Consider the following 24,534-nt stretch of genomic DNA (forward strand, 5'->3'; position numbering starts at 1 on the left):
CTCAGGTCGTGATCCTGGGATCCTGGGATCAAGTCGCTGTAGGGAGCCTGCTTTTCCCTCTGTCTGTGTCTCTTATTCTCTCCGTGTCTGTCATGAATAAGCAAATAAAATCTTAAAAATAAATAAATAAATAAATAAATTTTAAAAATTAAAATGTCTGTGGTCTTCATGTTTTAATGTCACTGAAATTAAGATGTTTCTTAAAAATCAATTGTGTGATCTAGATTGATGGATGATGTCATTTCTTTCTTATTTGATACAGAAGTTGTGGTAATAATGGCATGCTTACAGTGCATGCATTTTGGACTCAATGGAATAATGGACAAGGCTTCACAACGTGATTTTACATGGTGGGGAGAAAGCAGCTTTCAAAGAATAATGAGGTGACCGCAATTGGCCAGACACGTTGCAAATATAGAAACCCGTAAGTTCCTAATGCTACTTCATAAAAGCAGCAGCAGAAGAAAACTAAGCTACCCCTAGTCACCTTTGGAGGTAACTAGGGCACCCACTCCTATCAAAGCAGGCTTTCAAAGGTGGAGAATTAAGGATTTAATCAGCCTTTACCCTACAAACTATTTCAGTGGAATCAAGTAGCTGTAGCTGATAAGGGGAAGGTTTTGTTGTTTGTTTTTTGTTTACAGAATTCCAACCAATCTGTATAGGAATTAGCAAGTGTATGTTGTTGTTTTTTTAAGATGTTATTTACTTATTCATGAGAGACACACAGAGAGAGGCAGAGACATAGGCAGAAGATGAAGCAGGCTCCCCATGGGGAGCCCAATGTGGGACTCGATCCCAGGACCCTGGGATCATGACCTGAGCCAAAGGCAGTCGCTCAACCACTGAGCCAACCAGGTGACCCTAGCAAGTCTATGTTTAATGTGAATATTAGGGATCCCTGGGTGGCACAGCGGTTTGGCGCCTGCCTTTGGCCCAGTGCGCGATCCTGGAGACCCGGGATCAAATCCCACGTCGGGCTCCCGGTGCATGGAGCCTGCTTCTCCCTCTGCCTGTGTCTCTGCCTCTCTCTCTCTCTCTCTGTGTGTGACTATCATAAAAAAAAAATTTAACATGAATATTAAATCAATCATTGTATTATACACTGGAAACTAATCTATATATCAATTATAGCTCAATTTTTATTTATTTTTTTAAAGATTTTATTTATTCATGAGAAACACACAGAGAAAGACAGAGACACAGGCAGAAGGAGAAGCTCCCTGCGGGGAGCCCAATGTGGGGCTCAATCCCAGGACCCCGGGATCATAACTTGAGCCAAAGGCAGGCGCTCAACCACTGAGCCACCCCAGGCGTCCCTATAGCTCAATTTTTATTTTTATTTTTTTTTAAGTTTTATTTATTTATTCATGAGAGACACAGAGACAGAGAGGCAGAGACACAGGCAGAGGCAGAAGCAGGCTTCACACAGGGGGCCTTGACGTGGTACTCGATCCCAGGTCTCCAGGATCACTCCCTGGGCTGAAGGTGGTGCTAAGCCCCTGAGCCACCCGGGTTGCCCAACTATAGCTCAATTTTTAAAAGGGGAAAAAAAGAGAAAGCCTACATTTTGATGGAATTAGAAAGCTGCCATTTTGCAACTTTAAAAAAATCATTGATTCCAGCAGAAATGATTCTTGGCCAAAGCCAATCGATGGAATGATAAGTTCATGTTGAAGGGGTTGGGTTGCTGTCACCTGGACACTCCAATCTCTCTTAGAATAACTCTACTTGGGACATGCAGCATTCTGAGCCTTCTGGTAAAATGCAATAGGAAGCGAATAGCTCCACCTAGGAAGCATTTTTGCCCCAAAAGTTGATCTTGAATTCAACCAAGACTCCAGCCCTAACTGCCATTTTATCAAGACTAGACCAGATGGTTAACAGACACAGGCACCCCGAGGAAGCACATTAACACATCCAAGAATGTGCAACACTTTTCATCACAACTGACCCGGTTTCTTCAATGAGGTCAGATTTGGAAAAGCAAGCCGGGGGAGGGAGAACAGTTGTAATGAAGAGACTCCAGAGATGTAGCAACTAAATTTAACCATGGACTTTGTTGAATCCTGTTTGTTATGGGTTGAATTGTGTCTCCCCAAAAAATCTTAGAGTCCCGACCCCCAGCGCCTGTGAATGTGAGTTTGTTTGGAAATAGTGTCTTTGTGAGTGATCGAGAGAAGATGAGGTTGTTACGATGGCCTCAAACCAGTATGACTTGTGTCCTTATAAAAATGGGAGGTTTGGACATGTACAGAGAGAAGACAATGTGAAGACTGGAAGAAGTCAGCCATGTACAAGACAACGCCTGAGGCTGGCTATCAGAACTGGGGGAGAGGCATGGGACAGATCCCTTCCTATGGCCTCAGAAGAACCAATCCTGCCAACACTGCCAACACAACTTGATCTTGGATATCTGTCCTCTAGAACTAGGACACAAGCTCCTGTCAATTACAAAGCCCAAGTTTGGACATATTGTTATAGCAGTCCTAGGAAACTGATATACTGTTCAAAAGAAGAAGAAAAAAAAACAGGAAAATGACATTTTTGAGAAATTCCATAGACTTCTAATGTATTTCATGATAGGAATTGTTGCAAACTTGCAAAATCTTGACTGTTGAATAACTGATACCTGATGATTCTTTATACCGGTCACTTTAACTTGAATGTGTAGCTATTGCTGTGTAACATATAAGCACTCATGTAGCAGCTTAAAATAATGCCTGTTTTTTAGTCACAGTTCCTATAGTTCAAGCATCCAATGGGCAGCTTATGTAGTTCTGCTTCTTGGAGTCTGAGCTGAAATCTAGATGTGTGCCGGGCCATGGTCTCATCTGAAGGCCCGAGGAAAGAAATGGTTCCATGTGTGCTGTGGTCATGGGCAGAATTCAGTTCCTTGTGGTTGTAGGACTGAGGGACTCAGCTCCTTGCTGGCTGTCAGCTAGAAGCCACCCTGCAGGACTTGTCACAGGAACCTTCCTAATGTGGATGCTCACTGCATCCCAACCAGCAAGTGAGAGACACAGCTCACATGCTGGAGACTGCAATCCTATGGAACAGATTCATGGGAACGACATGCAGCACATCTGCTGTATTCTGGTAGTTAGAAGCAAATCATAGGTCCCACCCACACTTGGGGGGAGGAGTGTGCACAAGGGTGTAGATACCAGGAGGTGGGGATGTGGAGGGCCACCTAAGAGTCTGTCCACCACAGTATATTTGAAAATGTTCATAATAAAAATACTAGAAGCATCTTAAGAGTGGTGTATGTAATTTGATCCTGTGTACGTAATTTGATCCTATGTACAATATTAAATATTCGTTTTATTATTTTTTGAGCAATCTGTACCCCCAACATGGGGCTCAAACTCAAAACCCTGAGATAAAAAATAAATAAATAAATAAATAAATAAATAAATAAATAAATAAAAAGAAAAAAAAAAAAACCCTGAGATAAGGAGTCATATGCTCCACCGACTAAGGCAGCCAGGCACACTGACCTTTGTGTCATTATTTTTTGTGACTTTTACTCATTTTAGAGAGAGAGAGAACATGAGAGCATGAGTAAAGGGAGGGGCAGAGAAAGAGAAGGAGAGAGAGAGAGGGAAGGAGGGAGAGAATTCTCAAGCAGACTCCCTGTTGAGCACGAAGCCCAACATGGGGCTCGATCCCGCAACTTATGAGATAATGACCTGAACTGAAACCAAGAGTCGGACACCTAGCTGACTGAGCCACCCCAGTGCCCCACATTCACATCATTATTAAAAATTAAAGGTAGTTGGGACACCTGGGTGGCTCAGTGGTTGAGCGTCTGCCTTCGGCCCAGGGAGTGATCCTGGAGCCCTGGGATCGAGTCCCAGATTGAGCTCCCCGCAAGGAGCCTGCTTCTCCTTCTGCCTGTGTCTCTGCCCCTCTCTGTGTGTCTCTCATGAATAAATAAATACAATCTTTTTTTTTTCAAAGATTTATATATTTATTCATGAGAGACACAGAGAAAGAGACAGAGACATAGGCTCAATTGCCGAGCCACCCAGGTGTCCCATGAATAAATTTTTTTTCCATGAATAAAATATTAAAAATAAAATAATTAAAAGTAGGCATACAAATTGGCCTGGCAATTTCACTTTTAGGTATTTATTCCATAGAGATATGTGTGTGTGTGTGTGTATGTGTATATGTATATATGTATATATATATGCACATACATATATCCCAACACACATACACATATACGTACACACATATATCCCAACCTCTGAACTGGTAAATTTGGAAGTGTGTGATTTGCAGAAAAATTTGTGCAAGAGGTAGCAAGGCTCACAGCATTCTTAGCATTATCACAGGATGGTAAAGCTGAATTGTTCCCCCGTATCTGTCCTCTCTGCCAGTAATAAGACTTCCTCTGCTGAGCTTGGCACAGCCTCCCAGAATAAAGACTACATTTCCCAGATTCCCTTGCATCTAAGTGTGGGCACGTGACTAAATTCTAGCCAATTATGGTAGTGATATGCACACTTCTTTTCCCTTCTTCCTTTTGGCTGCAAGGTGGTCTTGTGGTGCACGGTCTTGGGCCACGAGGGTGAGGGGAATCAATACTCTATGGAGAATGAGGCAAACAAGGATCTTGGGGCATCTGGGTGGCTCAGTGGTTGAGCATCTGCCTTTGGCTCAGGGCATGATCCTGGGGTCCTGGGATTGAGTCCCGCATCAGGCTCCCCGCATGGAGTCGGCTTCTCCCTTTGCTTGTGTCTCTCATGAATAAATAAATAAAAATCTTGAAAGAAAAAGAAGGATCTTGGGGTGTTGATGGTAATATGTATGTCACAAATATATTTTACAGATACCCTGTGTATGTGTAATAAGATACATGTTACGTAGAAACAACACAGGCGGGTGGCTCAGTGGTTTAGTGCCTGCCTTCAGCCTGGCCATGACCCCAGGGTCCTGGGATCGAGTCCCACATCTGGCTCCCTGCATGGAGCCTGCTTCTCCCTCTGCCTGTATTTCTGCTTCTCTCTCCTTCCATGTGTCTCTCATGAATGAATAAATAAAATCTTTAAAAAAAAACCCACACAGTCAGTATAGAAGATCCACTGGTACACATGTGTGTGTATATGTGTGCATGTGTGTAAATATGTACACTGTGCATGTGTGCATGCACATGTGTGTTTATGCATGCACACGTGGGGATGTGTGTCTGCATATACGGATGCATGTATATACATATGTATGCATTTGCTGGCGGGATTCTTGCTTGGGGAAGGGCAGTCTTTTTTTTTTTTAAGATTTTATTTATTTATTCATGAGAGATACACACAGAGAGAGGCAGAGACACAGGCAGAGGGAGAAGCAGGCTCCCTGCAGGAGTCCAATGCAGGACTCAATCCTGGGACTCTGGGATCACGCCCTGAGCCCAAGGCAGACACTGAACCGCTGAGCCCAGGTGTCCCAATCTTTTGGTTTTATTCAGGCCTTCACCTGATCGGATGAGGCCCACTACATTAAGGAGGGCAACCTGCTTTGCTTATTAGTACACTGACTCAAGTGTTAATTTCAACCAAAAACACTTTCACAGAAACATCCAGGATACTGTTGGATTAGATACGCACGCCATGGCCCAGCAAAGTGGACACATACAGTTAATTAGCCCGTAGAGTACGGTAGGATTTCCATTTACAGACATCCCTCTGGCGGCCGTGGAAATTGGACTGTGGGGGGGCACATACAGGGAGGCAGGAGACCTGGGAGGATGTGGGTACAGTCACCCAGACAAGTGAGGATGTGGTCCTGGACCAGGGTGGGGGCAGAGGGGATGGAGCAAAATAGATAGAATCAATTTTAAGTGTACGGCAAGTTTTCATAGCACCATGTTCTAATTTTAAAGCATTTCTAGCACCCTAAAAAGAAACCCTGTAGTCCTTAGCACTCGTTCCCCATTCCTCCTCCCCCAGCCCCTGTTAACCACTAACCCACTTTCTGCCTCTTTGGATTTGTTGGTTCTAGACATTTCTTTTTTTTAAGGTTTTATTTATTTATTTGACAGAGAACATGCAAGGGGAGCGGCAGGCAGAGGAAGAGGGAGCAGCAGACTCTCCGCTGAGCAGGGAGCCCGACGTGGGGCTCCATCCCAGGACCCCGAGATCATGACCTGAGCCAAAGGCAGACGCTTCACCAACTGAGCCACCCAGGTGCCCGTGTCCTGGACGTTTCTTACAAATTGAATCATATGGTATGTGACCTTTAGGTCTCTTTTCACTGAGCATGATGTGAAAAAGGTCCATCCACGTTGTAGTGAGTGCCAGTGCTTCTCTCCCTTTAAGCCTTAGTATTCCAGTGTGCAGGGGGCATGCACCAGCAAGATACCCACTGTCCTCTGCTGCCCCAGTCTGTCCTCCCTGCAGCAGCACCAGAGGGGACCTGTGAGCACCTGAGTCAGGTCCTGCCCTCCTCTGCCCACAGCACTCTGGGACTTCCAGCTCCCTGGAGGGTAAAAGCCTTAGTCCTCCCAGAGGACCTGAAGGCTCTGCAAGATACACCCTACCCCCTCCCTGCTCTTCCCTCCTCCCTCTCTCCTTCTCCCTCACTATATGCCAGGCACAGGGCCTCCTCACTCTTCCTCCAACACTCCAGGCATGGTCCTGCCCCAGGACCTTTGCACATGCTGTGCCCCCGCCCCCCACACACACACTTCAAATGCCCTTCCCCCGGACACTCACATTGCTTTCTCCCTGATCAGATGTCTGCTCTGCTATATCCTTGTACATGTGAAATCTGTACTACCATCTGCTCCGCAGTCCTCCCAGCCCCTAATCCTATTTCGGCTTCCTCCATAGTGCTTGTCACCACCTGACATACAATATATGGTATTTGTGTATTTATGGTTCTCCCTGCCATGTCCCACTGGAATACAAGCCCCACCAGAACAGGAATGATTGTTCGGAGTCCCCAGCACCTCAGTCAATGTCTGGCAGATGGGAGGCGCTCACTAGATATATGCAGGATAGATGAATATCATTCACACTCTAAAAATTTAGAACTAGGGACGCCTGGGTGGCTCTGTGGTTGAGCATCTGCCTTTGGCTCAGGGCGTGACCCCAGCGTCCCGGGATTGAGTCCCACATCAGGCTCCCTGCACGGAGCTTGCTTCTCCCTCTGCCTGTGTCTCTGCCTCTCTCTGTGTGTCTCTCATGAACTAATAAAATCTCAAAAAAAAAATATTTAGAACTATTTATTTTTAGTAATCTCTACCCCAAATGTGGAGCTCCCATTCATCACCCCGAGATCGAGATCAAGACTCACATGCTCTGCTGACTGAGCCAGCCAGGCGCCCCGTAGAGCATATTATTTAAAAAAAGAAAAAGATCACACAATAGGTTTTCGCTCAGTCTCCATACTGTGAATATTCAGGACCTGATCATTTTCTAAAGTGGGGCTATGCTGGGCACTGTGGGGTCTCCTGGGCACTGTGGGGTGGAGTGTTGAGCAGCATCACTTGATGCCAGGAGCACTCCCAGTTGTGACAACTACAGATGTCCTCAGACACAGCCCGGTGTCCCACGGGGGACGGAATTGCTCCAGGGTGCTCTCCACTGATGCAGGGTGAGGATTACCTGTTCCAGTTTACAACTGAGGCTTACAGGAGGTGTGCCAAACATCAGGTCCTTCTCATTGGCATCTCTACTCATATGTTCCCCTATACTCTGGGGGAACCACATGTCCCAGGGTCCTGGGACATTCTTTTTGCTTTCAAAATCATCCCGGTTTGCACTTTGGTAGTCGGATGCATCCACTGGAGCTGGAATCAGGCACGGTTGTATGACTCAGCAACTCCACTTGGAGGTATGTACCCAACAGAAATGCTGTTGGGACATGTGCTAGAATGTTCCACAGCAGCGTTAGTCATAACTGCCCCAAACTGGAAACAACCCAAATACCCACCAACAGTGAAATGGACCAATATGTTGTGCCAGGGTCTCAAAAGGAAAAGACAGCATTGAGAATAGGCCATGCTGAGTGACTGAACATACACAAAATTCACAAATAGCCACCCCATTCATCTGTGTGGTTAGAAGACATGATGGTGCTTTATGTGGGGTGGTAGTGACTGGAAGAGACGTGAGGGCATTTCTAGGGTTTCTGAGCGCGGGTTGCAATCTGTATTTTAAAGATTTATTTATTTTGATAGAGAGAGGGAGACAGAATGTGACCCTGAGATCATGGCCCCAGCCAAGATCAAGAGTCAGACCCTGAACCAACTGAGCGCCACTATCTGTACTTTAATCCTCACGTCGGTTATTGTGCTATGTTTAGTTTCCGAAGAGGCATCAGATTTTTTCACATTTGATTTGTGCCCTTTCTGTAAAACTGGTTAAACTTCAGTCACAACGATGTCAACATAAAATGTTCCTATTTGGGTGATAAATTACCCTTCTCCTAGAGCAAGGAGTGGCAACCTGCAGCCCCAGGCCGAGATCCACCCTACTGTTGGCTTTTGTATGCCCCAGGAGCTAAGAATGGCTTTCATATTTTTATTTTTTTTTTAATTTTTTATTTATTTATGATAGTCAGGGGGAGAGAGAGAGAGAGGCAGAGACACAGGCAGAGGGAGAAGCAGGCTCCATGCACCGGGAGCCCGACGTGGGATTCGATCCCGGGTCTCCAGGATCACGCCCTGGACCAAAGGCAGGCACCAAACCGCTGCGCCACCCAGGGATCCCTCATATTTTTAAAAAGGCAGGTGCTAAACCCCTGAGCCACCCAGGCATCCCACGGCTCTCCCATTTTAAATGATTGGGAGCGGACTATTTTGATGTCTTGTGAAAACTGCGTGAAATCAAATTGTAACATCCATCAATAAAGTTTTATTGGAACACAGCTGTGCCCTTTCTCATAGTCTGTCTGCGGTTGCTTACATGCTACCCCCGCAGAGGCTGTGGTTGAAACTGTGGGGACCCAAAAAGCTGACCTACTTTCCACTTGGCCCTTGAAGAAAGTCAGCCGTCTTCTGTCCTGGAGTCATGCCCTGGCCAGTGCCGCCGAAGCTCCCCTGTCACTCGCTGCTGTGCTGGCGGTAGTGGAGGTAGAGAGCCACTGGGCTTTCATTGTTTAGAGCCTTTGGATTTGCTAATCCGTCTCCACTTTTTCTCAGAGCTTTTTCATCTTTCAGGTAACAGTTTAAGAGCCACCTCCTCCCAGCAGCCCTCCCTGATCCCGCAGCCCACCAGATCATAGCCCTCCCTGTTCTATCATCTTTGCTCAGCCTATCTATCTCTCCTTCCAAGCCCAATTAGAAAGGTTCAGTTTGTGCAAATATTTGATTGACTGTTTCCTCCACCAGCTGGTCAGCTCCTGGAGGGCAGGGACTCTCCCAGGAGATAATCGGAGAAGCTCCCGGATTGAGGGATGTGAAGAATTCCAGGCGAAAAGGTGGAGCCAGGCCGCCCAGCTGATGGGCGTGTTGGCGGGCGGGACGGGGTGGGGCCCCTGGAAAGTCCCCGGGCTGGAGGTCCTAGGGGCAGCTTAAAAACAAAGAAATGCAAAACAGTTTGCCAAGGGCTCTAATCAAGTCCCTAAGGAGGAGTGGGGCGGGAGAGAGGGTCACCTTGACTTCACCTCCCAGACTCTCCACCTAAGTCTGTGCAAACTGGGGCTTCAGGGCTGCCTGGAGGAACCCTGTTGAAGGGGAGAAGCAAGTCTGTCTTTTCTTTAAGGCCTCTGCAGAGTTCAGTGACCCGGACACCAGCTTTGCCCTGGAGCTGCCGTGCTCACCACTTTGCCTTGCCAGACTTCCCTAAACCTGTTTACTCCGCCCCCCTTGGGGCGCAATCCGTCTCTCCCTAAGGCTGCTTAGGGAGGATGCAACGCAACAGTGCTCTCTCGGGACTTGAAGGCAACGCAGGCATCTCGCAGAACTGTGCACCGAAGAGCTGTTTGCGAGACGTGCTGGACCCTGAGGCAAAGGGAAAAATCCATAATAATGTTGGTCCTGTCGTGGTTTAAAAATTTGATGTTGGGAGGGGGATGCCTGGGTGACTCAGCGGTTGAGCGTCTGTCTGCCTTTGGCTCAGGGCATGACCCCAGGGCCCCGGGATCGGGTCCCACTTCAGGATCCCCGTGGGGAGCCTCCTTCTCCCTCTGCCTTTCTCTCTGTGTCTCTCTCATGAATAAATTAATAAAAATCTTCGATGGAATGGGTGCAGCATGAAATCTAGTGTTTCTATCCCATAATCAGAGCTGTATTCGTTTGCTATGGCTTAATAACAAAACATTGCATTGCGGGGCTCAAACAAATATTTGTTGTCTTCCAGTTCTGGAGGCCAGAAGTGCGAGATCGAGGCACCGGCAGGGCTGGTTCTCCTGTGGTCTCCCTTGCTGGCTATTAAATGGCCAACTTCTTGCTGTGTCGTAATCCGGCCAATAGGACTTAGGTCACATGGGATGAGGGCCTGCTGTAATGACCTCATTAGAACTTCATTACTCTTTAAAAAACCTCTCTCCAGATACAATCAAATTCTGAGGTACCGGGGGTTAGGACTTCAGTATATTATTTGGGTGGTGGTGGTGGTAGTGAGGGACACCCTTCAGCACCTAACAGGACTAAATCCTTTTTTTTTCTTTTAATTTTAACAGTAGTAAACTCTTAAGGGAATACTGTATAGTAGGTATTTTTTTTCTCCAAGCCTCACAAGAGCCACATAATAAAATAGGTTCTGTAATCATTCAATATTTTACATGCAAAATCTGGGCTCAAAGAGGTTCGGTAACATGTCCAAGGTCACACAGCCAGTGTGGGCAGAACCAGAATTGAAACATACCATGTCTGGCTGCAGTTACAACCAGATCTAAACCATGTCCAGGCAATAGTAGTGGGGCAGAGTTGCCCCCTGATTAAATCATGTCTTTTTGTGTGTGTGGTAAAATGTACATAACTTTTATGATTTTAACCATTTTTTAAAAAAGATTTTACTTATTTATTTGAGAGACAGCATGAGAGAGAGCATGAGCAGGGGGAGGGCAGAGGGAGAAGCAGACTCCCCACTGAGCAGGACCCCAGGACCATGATCTGTACCAAAGACAGACGCTTAACCAACTAGGAGCCACCCAGGCACCCCAATTTTAACCACTTTAAAGTATACAGTTTATTGTGCTAAGTATTCACTCTTGTGCACCCACCCGCACTATCCATCTCTAGAACCTTCCATCTCCCCACACGGAGACCCCATCCCCAGGAAGCACTGACCCCTGCCCCCTGCCCTCCCGCTGGCTCCCACCACCTCCTCTCTGTCTCTGTGGACGGGCCTCCTCTGGGGACCTCCTGGGAGTGGGGTCCTGCAGGTGGTGTCCTTCTAGGTCTGGGTCCTGTCACCGAGCCCGGTGTCCTCCGGGTCCGTCCACATTGTGGCAGGTGCAGGAATGTTTGTCCTTCCTAAGGTTCAAGAACCTTCCATTATGTGTGTACTAAACCATGTCTTTCTGAGTCACTTGGTTCTGCTCTAATCAGCTGTGAGACTTTGATCAAATCACTTAACTTCTCGGAGTCTCCGTTTTCTCCAGCACGAAGGAGTTTAGCCAAAGCCCGGGGTGAGGAGGATTAAGTGAATTAATTCATTGATTGGGAGGGCGGTGGCTAACATCCTATAAGCGCTCAATGCGCATCAAAAGGCAGATCCGTGGCCTGAAATAGTAAGCAGCACTTAGTGGATTGGGCTCTGTGTTGGAAGACTTCTGGATTTCTGACAGTCTTTAGGAAATACTGAATGATGAGTAATCACTGCATTGTTACTGAAATAAACTCATTTTCACGTTAAAAAAAAAAAAAAAGGCAGATCCGAGGGGCCTGCAATGGCAGCTGCAGGTCAGCAGGGGCCGCTGCCGTCGCCTCCTGGACCTCCCAGCGTCTGGGCTGGCGCATGCGCAGCTGAGCCTCCCTGCAGAGGTGACTTTTTTTCTCAGGGTTCTTCTCCGCCCTTAACCTAGGCCTGTATTTATGACTGCAGACCTTGAACCTGGCTGTGGCTTTTGCTCTCTGCTGAGACCCAAATCCTTCCCCAGACTTCCGCTAAACATGGGTCTGGGGATAGCGATGGGGACAGGTGTCCTGCCAATACCTGGTCCCATCTCTGTAGCTGTGGGCCAGAACCCGTGCCACCGCCCTCCACCCCCAGGGTAGCAGTGGAGGGAAAGGCTTAAATCTCACTATTCTTCTTAAATTCAACCCTGCTTATTCAATTTACACTAAATGGAGTTTTCGTAATAAACATTCTATTCACTTGAGAGCACATTGGCTCCCCCTTATAATGAAAACCTTTGCTTTTCATCAATGAAATACTCCAGTTTGCAAGGAAGTGCTGAGATGTGCTTGACACAGAGCCCAGTACATAGTGGGTGCTCGATACATTTAAAGATTAAAATGTATTGGGAATGCCTAGGTGGCTCAGCAGTTGAGCATTTGCCTTCGGCTAAGGGCTTGATCCCATAGTCCCGGGATCAAGTCCCACGTCGGGCTCCCTGCATGGAGCTTGCTCCTCCCTCTCTGTGTCTCTCATGAATGAACAAAATCTTTTAAAAAAAAAAAATTAAAATGCATTAAGAATGGGAAACTGGATACCCATCTGCTGAAAACGTGTCCTTCAATGGCACATACATTTGCCTGGTAAAAATTAGCATCAAATGTGTCGTGAACACAGATGTAGGTATTTAAAGCCCCTGAATGGGGGAGCCTTGGTGGCTCAGCGGTTTAGTGCTGCCTTCGGCCCAGGGCGTGACCCTGGAGCCCTGAGATCGAGTCTCATGTCAGGTTCCCTGTATGGAGGCTGCTTCTCTCTCTGCCTGTGTCTCTGCGTATCTCTCAAGAACAAATAAATAAAATCTTAAAAAAAAATAAAGCCCCTGAATCAACCCTCAGTGTAAATGCAATCAGGGCTGGACAGTGCTTTACAAAGCAAAACATGCAAAGCATTTGTGGAAGGAGGGATGCACAGGCTGAGCTCAGATTCCAACTAGCATTGCCTTTTGCGTATGCACATCTTCCCTCTTCCCAGCTGGGGAAAAGCCATGCAGTCCCTCTCATTTTGACAGCATGAGTGTAGGGGAAGATGTACCTTAGGGGGTTTGTGCTAGTAAGAATACTGTTCACTGATGATGCAAGAAATATTTCCTAAGCATGTATTACGTACCAAGCATTGAGGTTGGCTCTTTATAAAGAATAGAGATATGGAATGGAATGCCAATTTGTTCTCTCGAGCCAAAGACCTGAATACAATAGTTTGTTAGGGTCACATTAGGACACAAATGCAAAATAGACTTGTGAACCTCCGGCTGGAGAGGAAATGAAATAGAAAATGAGATGGCACCTGGAAAGCGCTGAGCCCTGTGCCTGAGACATAGCAAACCATGTCCCTGAAATAAATGTTGTATTAATAGCAATGATAGCTAATTAAGAGAGCTGACGTGCTTTGGGTGCTGTGTCAGGCACCAGAGCTAATCCCTTTGCATGTGTTTACTCTTTCCTTCCCCCAGTGAAGTAGCACCGATTACCCCATTTTACAGACGAAGAAACTGAGGCTCAGAAAAACCCAAATACCTAGTGTAAGAACAGGTAAAGTGGTGGAGCTGGTAAGGTGTTTTGTTTATTGCTATAGCGACTACACCTATCGCAGTTCTTGGTAGATAACCAATCTATCTTTGTGGGATAAGCGTGTGATTAACATCTGCTTTCAAAAAAGGTTTTCATATTTGAAATAATTATGGGCAGGTAGTTGCAAAAATAGTACAGAGAGGTGTCGAGTATCCTTGCTCCACTGTCCCTCAGTGGTTTCATTACATAACAGCAAAACCAGAAAACTGGCTGCGGTACCATCCACAGACCCTTTTCCCATTGTCAAGTGCTCTTAACAGAAGTGCATGGCATTTTGGAAGCTGATAGAGCTGCAAAGATTAGCATTCTCAGCTAAAACGGCGCCTTTCGCTTCCTGCACCTGAGCCTCGCATTCTGGAGGCGTGCCCCCAGGTCCCGGGAGACCACCGCCCCCGGGAGCTCCCGCAGCCACGCAGCGCCTGAAGGGTTAACCGGAGGAGCGCGTCCTTGCGCCTGCGCAGGGCGTTGCTTCTCGCCCCGCCCCCGCAGCGCGGTCAGATGACCCGCCCAACCGGCTTCTGCCTATAAAAGGTCGGGTGTTGACGTCAACGTTCTCTTCCGCCGTCGTCGCCGCCATCCTCGGCGCGACTCGCCTCGCTCGGATCTACCTGGGAGAATCCACCGCCATCCGCCACCATGGTGAGCGACGCCGGCGGGCCGGGCGGCCTGGGAGGGCGGCGGGGCCTCCGCGGGGCCGGCGCTCTCGGCCTTGGAGCGCTGGGGCCGCCCGGACGTGGAGGAGACATGGCGGCGCCGGCGGGGCCGGGGCTGAGGAAGCGGCCGCCGCCATGTCTGCGCGCCGCGCCGTTCGCCGAGCCCCTTCCCCGCTTCCGGGGGCGCCACCGCCTCGCGTGGAGCCCGGGCCGGGCCGGAGCTGGGGCCCGAGGCGGGGCCGGGCGGGGGTGGTGGTGATGATGTGGCAGACGCTGTAATGGCGGGCGCCGTGTGGGGAGCGCGGCGAGGGGGAGCCGCCTTCTGTAACCCGGGTCGTGAGCTGGGGGGTCCGCGGGTGGGGAGCCCCTCCCCCCGCCCAGCGCGGGGGCCTCCCTCGCCCGCCTGCCTGTGCCCCCGGCGCGTCCGTGTCCCGGCTCAGAACAGCTGACAGCCGGCCTGCAAATGGAGGCTGGCGTCCGGGGGGGCAGGGCGAGCTCCCCGCCCAGCCGTTCCTCCGGGGGACGCTGGCCCCGTGTGACCCCCAGCTGGAGGGATGACCTTGGATCTCCGGTTGGGAGAGGCCGGGGAGAAGGCAGCGGGGATGGGGCTTGCGGGGAGCCTCCTCCCTCCTGCACCCTGCAGCGGCCGGGCTGCCTCTGACCTGTGTGTGCCCTGGGGAAGTCACGGCCTCGGGGCCGGAGACTTCGTACCGGTCCCCGTCCCCGTCCCCGTCCGAGTTGCGGTGTGTCGGTGACAGGCGCCGTTGCCCCTCCCCCCGACACGGGGCAAGTGGCATTTCCAAGGGGTGTCAGCAAACAGATGGAGTTCAGGTGGTGGTTTGGGGCCAGCCCAGCTGCAGTGTGCACTCCTGGCAGGGGCCTGGCAGCCCATCGATTGTGAAGTCCCAAGGCCGCCCAGGCCGGCCTGAGCCTCCCCTCCTCCCCTCCCCGCCCAGGTGAACTTCACGGTAGACCAGATCCGGGCCATCATGGACAAGAAGGCCAACATCCGAAACATGTCCGTCATCGCCCACGTGGACCACGGCAAGTCCACATTGACGGACTCGCTGGTGTGCAAGGCCGGTATCATTGCCTCCGCCCGCGCTGGGGAGACCCGCTTCACTGACACCCGGAAGGACGAGCAGGAGCGCTGCATCACCATCAAGTCCACGTGAGCAGGCTCTGATATCCTACGGAGGACGGGAGGGAGGTCCTCACCCAGGTCTTGGGTGGAGAAGCCAGAGGGCAGGTGCTACCGTGTTACTGGGGCTCCTGGGGAGATGATTGGAGCAGCTGGGGGTTGGGATTCTGAACTGTGAGGCAGACAGGCGCGGTGGAGTGATGGAAAAGTGCAGCCAGTTGGGAGAGGCGCCAGTGATGCTTGGGATGGGGGTGGCAGGGGAGCCTTGGAAAGAGGGTTAACCCGGCAGCTTCATTTCAGGGCTCTGGGCACTGCCTGGAGAAGTCTGGGGGTAGTGTCACTGGCATAAGGACACTGCCAAAAATCTTACCCTGTGCAGCAACAGTTTTTTGGCTCCCTGTTTTGAGCAAGGGTATTCAAAGTAGTGCCTGTAGCTGCCAATTATCTTTAATTGTTTGTGAGGTTCTACTAGGTCATTTGAGATTTATTTTAGGTGACATTGGAAGGAAAGAGGTAGTTTAGGGTTTTTAGGTATTGTTTGGTCACGGGGTCAATATTTGGAAGCAAGTGTGTTGAGCCTGGGAGTAACCTGAATGAAGGGGCTGCACGGGTGGGCTCCCAGAGGCTGCTTTTGGTAGCTGGTACTAAGAGGGAGGTGGACCTCCCTGTCTGAGGGCAAAGCTGCTTGGGTGGAATGGTTTCTTTGTGGGAAATCTGAAGTCTGATGTCTGCAGGAAGAAGTAATTAGCAAGGAGAGGAAACAGGTTGTGGTGTTTTTCTAGTGTGGGGTCTGGTTTTTTAACCGTTTACAATGTCCCTGATACTTAAGAAAGCCGTATTGACCCTGGACAGGAACCTGGGCTTGACTCCAGGGGTCACTGGGAGGGCAATGAAACGTGGCTTCCATCGATCCAACTTGCACCAATCTCCTCAGGGCTATCTCACTCTTCTATGAGCTCTCCGAAAACGACTTGAACTTTATCAAGCAGAGTAAGGATGGCTCTGGCTTTCTAATCAACCTCATCGACTCCCCGGGGCACGTGGACTTCTCCTCAGAGGTGACTGCCGCCCTCCGTGTCACCGACGGTGCCTTGGTGGTAGTGGACTGTGTGTCTGGTAAGCAATAAGTACCCCCCTCAGTGTGGCTGGGACCCGGGGGCTATTCCCCCCTCCTCTGGCTGATGGAGATGCCCATCCCCAGGTGTGTGCGTGCAGACAGAGACGGTGCTGCGGCAGGCCATTGCGGAGCGCATCAAGCCAGTGCTGATGATGAACAAGATGGACCGGGCTCTGCTGGAGCTGCAGCTGGAGCCTGAGGAGCTCTACCAGACCTTCCAGCGCATTGTGGAGAACGTCAACGTCATCATTTCTACATACGGGGAGGGCGAGAGCGGTCCCATGGGCAACATCATGGTAAGTAGTTTAACTGCCTATTGAAGGTGAGGGTCCCTCCACCAGCTTGCTGATGGGTCGCACGTCTCCCAAGGTGGGGAGCCACAGTCCTTACTGCACTGGAAGGGCTCTGGTTGAGAGGGTGCTGATGTTGGGGACTATTGATAGCCCTTCTGAAAGTAGGTTTGCCAGGACCTGTAGAGTGACAAGGGGCCTGGACCATTTTTGTAGCCATTTCATCTGGCACTTGGGGTTGAGGGGGGATCTGTGGGGTAGTGGGTTCTGCTTGCTGTCAGTGCTCACCAAGTTTATGCACACCTTCTCCTTGCTCCTCCAGAGGGGTTGGAGTAGAGTTGGGCCGTGTAAGTGATGACTAAAATTTCTTCACTTTGACCTGATGGCTGTTGAAGAAAACTGACGTCTGAGGCTCATGGTGCCCAGGGACTGTTGTGCTTTCTGTACAGCTGTTTACTTCCACTCATAGTGTTCTCTGACCCTCACAGATCGACCCTGTACTTGGGACTGTTGGCTTTGGGTCTGGACTCCACGGTTGGGCCTTTACCTTGAAGCAGTTTGCAGAGATGTATGTGGCCAAATTTGCTGCCAAGGGTGAGGGCCAGCTGGGGCCTGCTGAGCGGGCCAAGAAAGTGGAGGACATGATGAAGAAGCTGTGGGGTGACCGGTGAGTACTGGGGGAGGTGCAGGGCACTCTAGCACCTGTGTGCCGGGGCAGGGACCCTCCTGCAGTGGTGGGAACATGACTAAGGGCCACCAAACGTCTGTAGGATCCTTCTGCCCAGCTTGGTTTCCTCACCCGCTTGGGTCTCCTGTTTCCCCGACCCATCTATCATCGAGTTGGTGAAATACTCCCGTACTCCTCTGCTAGGTATTTTGATCCAGCCAACGGCAAATTCAGCAAGTCAGCCACCAGCCCTGACGGCAAGAAGCTACCGCGGACGTTTTGCCAGCTCATCTTGGATCCTATTTTCAAGGTGAGCTGCTGAGTGTGCTTCATGGATGTGCGTCCCCTGGGCTGTCCTTGGGCCTGGTGGCTCCCGGAGGATCTGTTACCTGACCTAACTGGCTGGGCAGAGCTGGGTTGACAGGTGGGTGTTGGAGGAGGGTGAGGTTTGCCTGGTAGGAAGCAGCTGCAGGCTTCCAGTAACGTTCCTGAATCCATCTCCCTGTTTTTATGACTTGTCAGGTGTTTGACGCGATCATGAATTTCAAGAAAGAGGAGACCGCAAAGCTGATTGAAAAGCTGGACATCAAGCTGGACAGTGAAGACAAAGATAAGGAAGGCAAACCACTTCTGAAGGTGAATGCGGATGGACCTCTTGGTGGGCCTACCAGCTTTGGACTGTATGACTGGAGCTCTTTGTCATATCTTCACCAGTCATGTCTCCATCACCAGCAGGGTGGTCAGGGAGGGGATCTGTGTTGGCACCTCTCCAGGAGGGGCAACTCAGAATCTAAGTGCCTCTCACCAGGACCTTGGGCATGGCATTCTGAAACCTTTGGGCCTTGCTTGACCTCCCCTTCTCCTGTAGGCTGTGATGCGCCGCTGGCTACCTGCTGGGGACGCTTTGCTGCAGATGATCACCATCCATCTGCCTTCCCCTGTGACAGCCCAGAAATACCGCTGTGAGCTCTTGTATGAGGGCCCCCCAGACGACGAGGCAGCCATGGGTATGTGAGGTTCACCTGCGACCTGGGGTTAGATTGCTGGGCAGAGGCATAAGTATTTTTGTGGCTGTGGTCAGGTGGTGATGCTCATTGGCAAGTCCAGGTCACAGGGTTCTGTGAGGGTGAGCTCTGAGGGAATCACATGTTTTGTTTTGGGAATTCCTCTTTACAGGCATTAAAAGCTGTGACCCCAAAGGCCCTCTCATGATGTACATTTCTAAAATGGTGCCAACCTCCGACAAAGGTCGGTTCTACGCCTTTGGTCGTGTATTCTCGGGGCTGGTGTCCACTGGCCTGAAAGTCAGGATCATGGGGCCCAACTACACCCCTGGGAAGAAGGAGGACCTGTACCTGAAGCCTATCCAGAGGTGAGGTGCTCAGCAGCTCCTGGGTACGTCCCAGGCTGGTCCATATCCAAGATTATCTCTTCCCACAGGGAGGGTGACAAGACATAATGTCCAGAGAAGGGTGGAGGACCCTTGAAGCTGAGGGAGGGAGTGATTTGTCTGGGTGAGGCACACTGCGCTAGTTCTGACTTGGACAGCTGGCTCTAAGGTCAGGGTGGTGGCTCGTATCTGCAGAGCCATCTCGAGAGGCTAGTGGTAGTCACCATTCCCTGGCTCCTGGTGTGGGTAGTGGGAAGACTGAACTTCATCTCTCCAGCTTCTTGCAGCCCTGACTTTCATTGGTTCTCAGGTTCCCGTGACACTTCTATCAGTGCTAGGTTGGGTGTGGAGCTCTACATAGGGGAGTCGGGGAGGAGCAGGTGGCTTCTGCTTTGGGGTAAGAGAGCTGGGACTCATTGTCACAGGAACTGGGCTGATAAGGTGAAACTAGGGCTAGGGCCTGAGGCTCTGGGAGTTGGGTTCACACCAGCATTTCAGGTGGATGGGATGGCCACAGGCTTTAGAAGAAGGGGTGTTTTGGGGTCATTTCGGGATCTGGAGGGTTTTTTTGGTCTTCCCTAGAACAATCCTGATGATGGGCCGTTACGTTGAGCCTATTGAAGATGTGCCTTGTGGGAACATTGTGGGTCTAGTGGGAGTGGACCAGTTCCTGGTGAAGACTGGCACCATCACCACCTTTGAGCATGCCCACAACATGAGGGTGATGAAGTTCAGCGTGAGCCCGGTTGTCCGGGTTGCTGTGGAGGCCAAGAATCCAGCTGACCTTCCCAAGCTAGTGGAGGGTCTGAAACGGCTGGCCAAGTCAGACCCCATGGTGCAGGTAGGTGGGTGCCCTGGCAGATGGGAACACCGCGTGTGCAAGTGGTTAATTTGTGGCTTACATAGGGTTTGTCACAGATTTACGGATATTCGAATCTTGGAAAGTCTGGTGTGTGCTGAGCATACACTTGCCCTGGCAGAGCTACTGTGTGACAAGGTGGTGGTTTTTTCTGAGAAATCTAGTTAATTGTTTACCAGTTCTATTTTTATGGTTTGGCTGTGGAGCAGATTGTGAGGTTAACGAGAATAGCAAAAACACAGCTCCTGCTGCCTTTTACGAGCCCTGAGTTGCCCAAAAACCCAATCTGGTGGGTCTACCTTCTCTATCTGGAGGGAAACCTGGAGCTTTATACCTACCTGTTCCTAGAATTTATTGGGGTCTCTGAGTGTCTTGGGGTCCGTGCCCAGAGCCTAACTCCTGGCTCATTGCAGTGCATCATTGAGGAGTCAGGGGAGCACATCATCGCGGGGGCTGGGGAGCTGCACCTGGAGATCTGTCTGAAGGACCTGGAGGAGGACCATGCGTGCATTCCCATCAAGGTGAGGCCTGGCTCTGGGCTCAGATGGCTGGAAGCCAGCGTTTCCCAGTACAGAGCAGGACAAGTAGACTGCATAGTCCAGGGTCTTCTGTTTCCTTGATGTGTTTGTCAGAAAAATGTGCTATTATTAGGAAACAGTTTGCATACGTGTTCAGAATGGTTGAGGTTGCAGTGTGAGGGGCCTGCTTTTTTTTCTTTTTTTTTTTTTTATTAAGATACTTATTCATGAGAGAGGCTGAGACCTAGGCAGAGAAGCAGGCTCCATGCAGGGAGCCTGATGGGGGCTGAAGGCAGTTGCTCAAGCACTGAGCCACCCAGGCATCCTGGGGTGTGTTGTTTTCCATACACTAAAAGCTTGGAAACTTCTAAGATTTACAGATCATTTAGGTTTTTGTAGCAAGCCTCAGGGTGGTTTGGATTTCAGTTGCTTTTGCAAGGCACCAAGCTCCATCCATGTATATGTTATATTCATGAATCGAATCAGGAAGATACTGTAAATCTTGAGTGGTCACTGCTTCCTGGAGGCTGGCCTGACATTAACACTCTTTTTGCAGAAATCTGACCCTGTTGTCTCCTATCGTGAGACCGTCAGTGAGGAGTCGAATGTGCTCTGCTTGTCCAAGTCCCCCAACAAGCACAACCGGCTGTACATGAAGGCACGGCCCTTCCCTGACGGCCTGGCTGAGGACATTGACAAGGGTGAGGTGTCCGCCCGCCAGGAGCTCAAGCAGCGGGCCCGCTATCTGGCCGAGAAGTATGAGTGGGATGTGGCTGAGGCCCGCAAGATCTGGTGCTTCGGGCCTGACGGCACTGGCCCCAACGTCCTCACTGATATCACTAAGGGTGTGCAGTACCTCAACGAGATCAAGGATAGTGTGGTAGCTGGCTTCCAGTGGGCCACCAAAGAGGTGAGTGGGTCGGTTGGGTGTCTAGCTGACAGTTGATCAGTCAACTATGGTTCTCAGGCCAGGGATGCTCACAGCTGTTGGGATATTGGGCTGTGTCCTTAGTTTACTGCGGGCGATGTGGGGGCTATTGTCCTGCCTTCTGGGAAGGGAATGCTAGGGAGGTGGGGTTGGTGGGGCAGGACCCAACAGGTCTGTCTGGGTGGAGACCTGGAGGCATTGTAGAAGCTATGTGATCCATTCTGGAGGGAAGGGCTGCAGTGATGACAGTCTCTGCTCCTTCTGCAGGGTGCTCTGTGTGAGGAAAACATGCGTGGTGTTCGCTTCGATGTCCACGATGTGACCCTGCACGCAGACGCCATCCACCGTGGGGGTGGCCAGATTATCCCCACTGCCCGGCGCTGCCTCTACGCCAGTGTGCTGACTGCCCAGCCCCGGCTTATGGAGCCTATCTACCTTGTGGAGATTCAGGTGGGGAGGCCTGGTCCTCTTAATTCTGACAGGCTCTTTTTTGCCCAACAATTGCTTATAATGGCCATTTTTTCTTGACAGTGTCCAGAACAAGTGGTTGGTGGCATCTATGGTGTCCTGAATAGGAAGCGAGGTCACGTCTTTGAGGAGTCCCAGGTGGCCGGCACTCCCATGTTTGTTGTGAAGGCCTACCTGCCTGTGAATGAGTCCTTTGGTGAGTCTCAATATCAATGCATCATTCCTCAGATGCCCACTTGATTGTGGCTAGATGGCTCCCGGGCAAACCTGGTCTAGGGTATGTCTGGATTTTGCCTTTGGCACATCCTAGAGTGGGTCTGATATTTGAATCATTGGTGGAATCTGTAAAGTGCTGCCCTAGCCCCCACCCATTTGGGCCATTGGAACAGCAGTTCAGAGGAGAGTGTGGCCCACTCAACAAGCAGATCCTCTGAAAAGGTGAATTTGCAGAAGACCACCCTGGGATGTATAACTTGGTGAAATGATATGTTCAAGGGCAGCAGAGCAGTTGGGCTGTAGCTTAGGTTCATCTGTGTATGAGCAGAGGGATGCCCGGGAATGGCCAACACTGCCTCCCTTACAAATTAGTGTTCTCTGAGCAAGGCTTGGGTGAGATCCCAGGGTTAGGTTTAATGTCTGATCCGGTTTGGGTTGATTAGGCTCTGTGATCAATGTGCCTGTGTTGTCCCCTGCCGCCGCCTCCAGGGTTTTGCCATGGAGGTAGTGGGAACAAAGTCTCTTGAGCCTGCTAGTAAGCCCTGTCCCTCCCCACAGGCTTCACTGCTGACCTGAGGTCTAACACCGGTGGCCAGGCCTTCCCCCAGTGCGTATTTGACCACTGGCAGATCCTGCCCGGGGATCCCTTCGACAACACCAGCCGCCCCAGCCAGGTGGTGGCTGAAACACGCAAGCGTAAAGGCTTGAAGGAAGGCATCCCTGCCCTGGACAACTTCCTGGACAAATTGTAGGCAGCCCTCCCCTGCAGCCCACCACCCCAGGTGGGACTCAGCACAGCCCCTGCACCCGGCTGACGATCGACCACAGCAACAAGCCCTCGCATTCTCCATGACACCTCGAGACTGTCCAGTGACGCTCCACCTGACAGGTTCTGGGGCCCACTTAGTGCCATCACTCAACGTGAACACTTGATGCCGTTTCTTTCAATATTTATTTCAAAATTTCAGAGGCAACAAACGCCCTAGCAGCAGGGACTTATTTGGCCGGTGGGGGTGGGGGAGGCGGGATGGGACACTCAACATTTTTTTTCCATTTCAGAAACTCAAATGTCAAAAAAAAAAAAGCGCATTAAGAGGTTTATTTGGGTAAATGGCCCGTAGTGGATTTCCCCCCAGAAAGGGGGAAGGAACGAGCGGGTAGACCTTTCTTTTTGGACAGAAGCTAGAAGGCAGGAAACTTTGTGCGGTGTCACCGTGAGCACCTCCAGCTGTATTAGTGCCATTGGAATAATAAATTTGATATGGTGGTGACTGTGTGTGTCCCTGTGACTTCCTTGGTCCAGTCAGGCTTCAGTGGGCTCCCCCATGCCATTCCCCACCAGTGGTGATACTGGAATGCAGGTTAAACCTGACCTTGAAGTACCTTTTTAGAGCCCAGCAGTCCTCCCCTTTGGCACATGGGGCTAGCTGATGGGATGGCGGAGCCTCGTGGACCCATGTGGTACAGAGGGGCAGCCCCTGGCTGGTGTGGCTTCCGGGTCCTGAAGTGAGCCCTGTCCCAGTGAGGGAAAACCACAGAAGAAACCATCACCTGCCAGGCAAGTTGTCTTATTCAACCACAATTGGTTATTCAGAAGTTAAGTGGGAATAGAAGTGACACACCTATGTAATAGATTTTTATTTTAACTTCAACGTTTTAATTCTAGAAGGAATGTAGTACTAAGATCTTTCTACTTCATGCCTCTTAATCTTCCTTGGTTTGAAAAAAACCTAGCTTTAACAATGATGCCACAACTGTGACGGGAGCTGAACACTATCAGTAATTAAAAGGCGGGAACCAGGGATGATGGATGTCCTGCATTGCACAGCTCTGCCCATCTAAGTTGTATTGTGCAGTCTCCGACCCCCAGCATCTGCCAACAAGGTCCTTTTAAAGTTGGAAAATGTTAAGATTTGGAGGGAGCACTAGTTGGGGGGAAGCTTTTGAGAGCACTAGGAGAGGGAGAGAAGCAGATTCCCTGCTGAGCCAGAAATACTGATGTGGGTCTGAGTGTCAGGACGGTGGATCAGACACTTCAGCAGACTGAGCCATCTAAGCGCCCTGTTGGAAGTTCTTATTTCAAAACCTGACATTGCTTGAAGGGCACATGAGTTTTTTGCACTTTTGTAAACATTTATTTTTGAATAATTTTATATTTACAGAAAAGGTGCAAAGATGTTACAAAGGTGTGCTAATTGTTTACTTGGTTTTCCACTAAAGTCTTTTACACAGTTACAGGGTCCAATCCAGAATACCTCACTGCATTTAGTTTCGCACATTTTTAACATCCAGCAATTTGTCAAAAGATAGGATTGTAAATTGAAGATCAGACTGTGTTTTAAGTTTTAAATTCTAAATTCATATGTCACTTGGGGTGTTTGGCTTGCTAACAGCAAGTCTAGGTGTGCATTTTCAGCTGTAAATTTCAAAAGGATTACAATTGTAGGGGCTGACCTGACTTCATTACGTCTTTATGTTAAATTATTCCCAAGCATCGATGTGTTCAAGTATGTGTGTGTGTGGATGTGTATTGTTGGCTACATGTTTTCCTTTAATAGATTTTAACTCTTGTCCCTCTAGGCCAGTAGTTCTCAACCTTTTTAGTCTCAGGACACCTGTATATTCGTAATCATTATCGAGGACCCCAAAGA

General features: G+C 49.9%; 1 protein-coding gene and 1 non-coding gene across 2 annotated transcripts; both read left to right on the forward strand.

The window, feature by feature from the left end:
* Positions 1-13,820: 13,820 nt before the first annotated feature.
* On the forward strand, positions 13,821-23,154 carry EEF2 (eukaryotic translation elongation factor 2). The gene is made up of 15 exons (XM_026019452.2): positions 13,821-14,275; positions 15,246-15,460; positions 16,365-16,546; positions 16,632-16,843; positions 17,326-17,504; positions 17,709-17,814; positions 18,027-18,140; positions 18,373-18,511; positions 18,681-18,876; positions 19,477-19,735; positions 20,167-20,274; positions 20,828-21,181; positions 21,467-21,649; positions 21,731-21,863; positions 22,442-23,154. The coding sequence occupies exons 1-15, from the start codon at positions 14,273-14,275 to the stop codon at positions 22,633-22,635; spliced, it is 2,577 nt and encodes an 858-aa protein (XP_025875237.2). The 5' UTR covers positions 13,821-14,272; the 3' UTR covers positions 22,636-23,154.
* LOC112935655 (small nucleolar RNA SNORD37) lies at positions 17,185-17,249 on the forward strand. The gene has a single exon (XR_003238204.1). It is a non-coding gene; the product is annotated as a small nucleolar RNA SNORD37 (small nucleolar RNA).
* Positions 23,155-24,534: the final 1,380 nt, after the last annotated feature.

The sequence above is a fragment of the Vulpes vulpes genome, chromosome 9 (genome assembly GCF_048418805.1).
Source record: "Vulpes vulpes isolate BD-2025 chromosome 9, VulVul3, whole genome shotgun sequence".
Lineage (NCBI taxonomy): Eukaryota > Metazoa > Chordata > Mammalia > Carnivora > Canidae > Vulpes > Vulpes vulpes.

Coding starts and splice junctions, on each gene's coding strand:
- EEF2 (XM_026019452.2), top strand. Junction 20,275..20,827: donor ATGCGTGCATTCCCATCAAG/GTGAGGCCTGGC, acceptor CTCTTTTTGCAG/AAATCTGACCCTGTTGTCTC. Junction 21,864..22,441: donor GCCTGTGAATGAGTCCTTTG/GTGAGTCTCAAT, acceptor CCCTCCCCACAG/GCTTCACTGCTGACCTGAGG.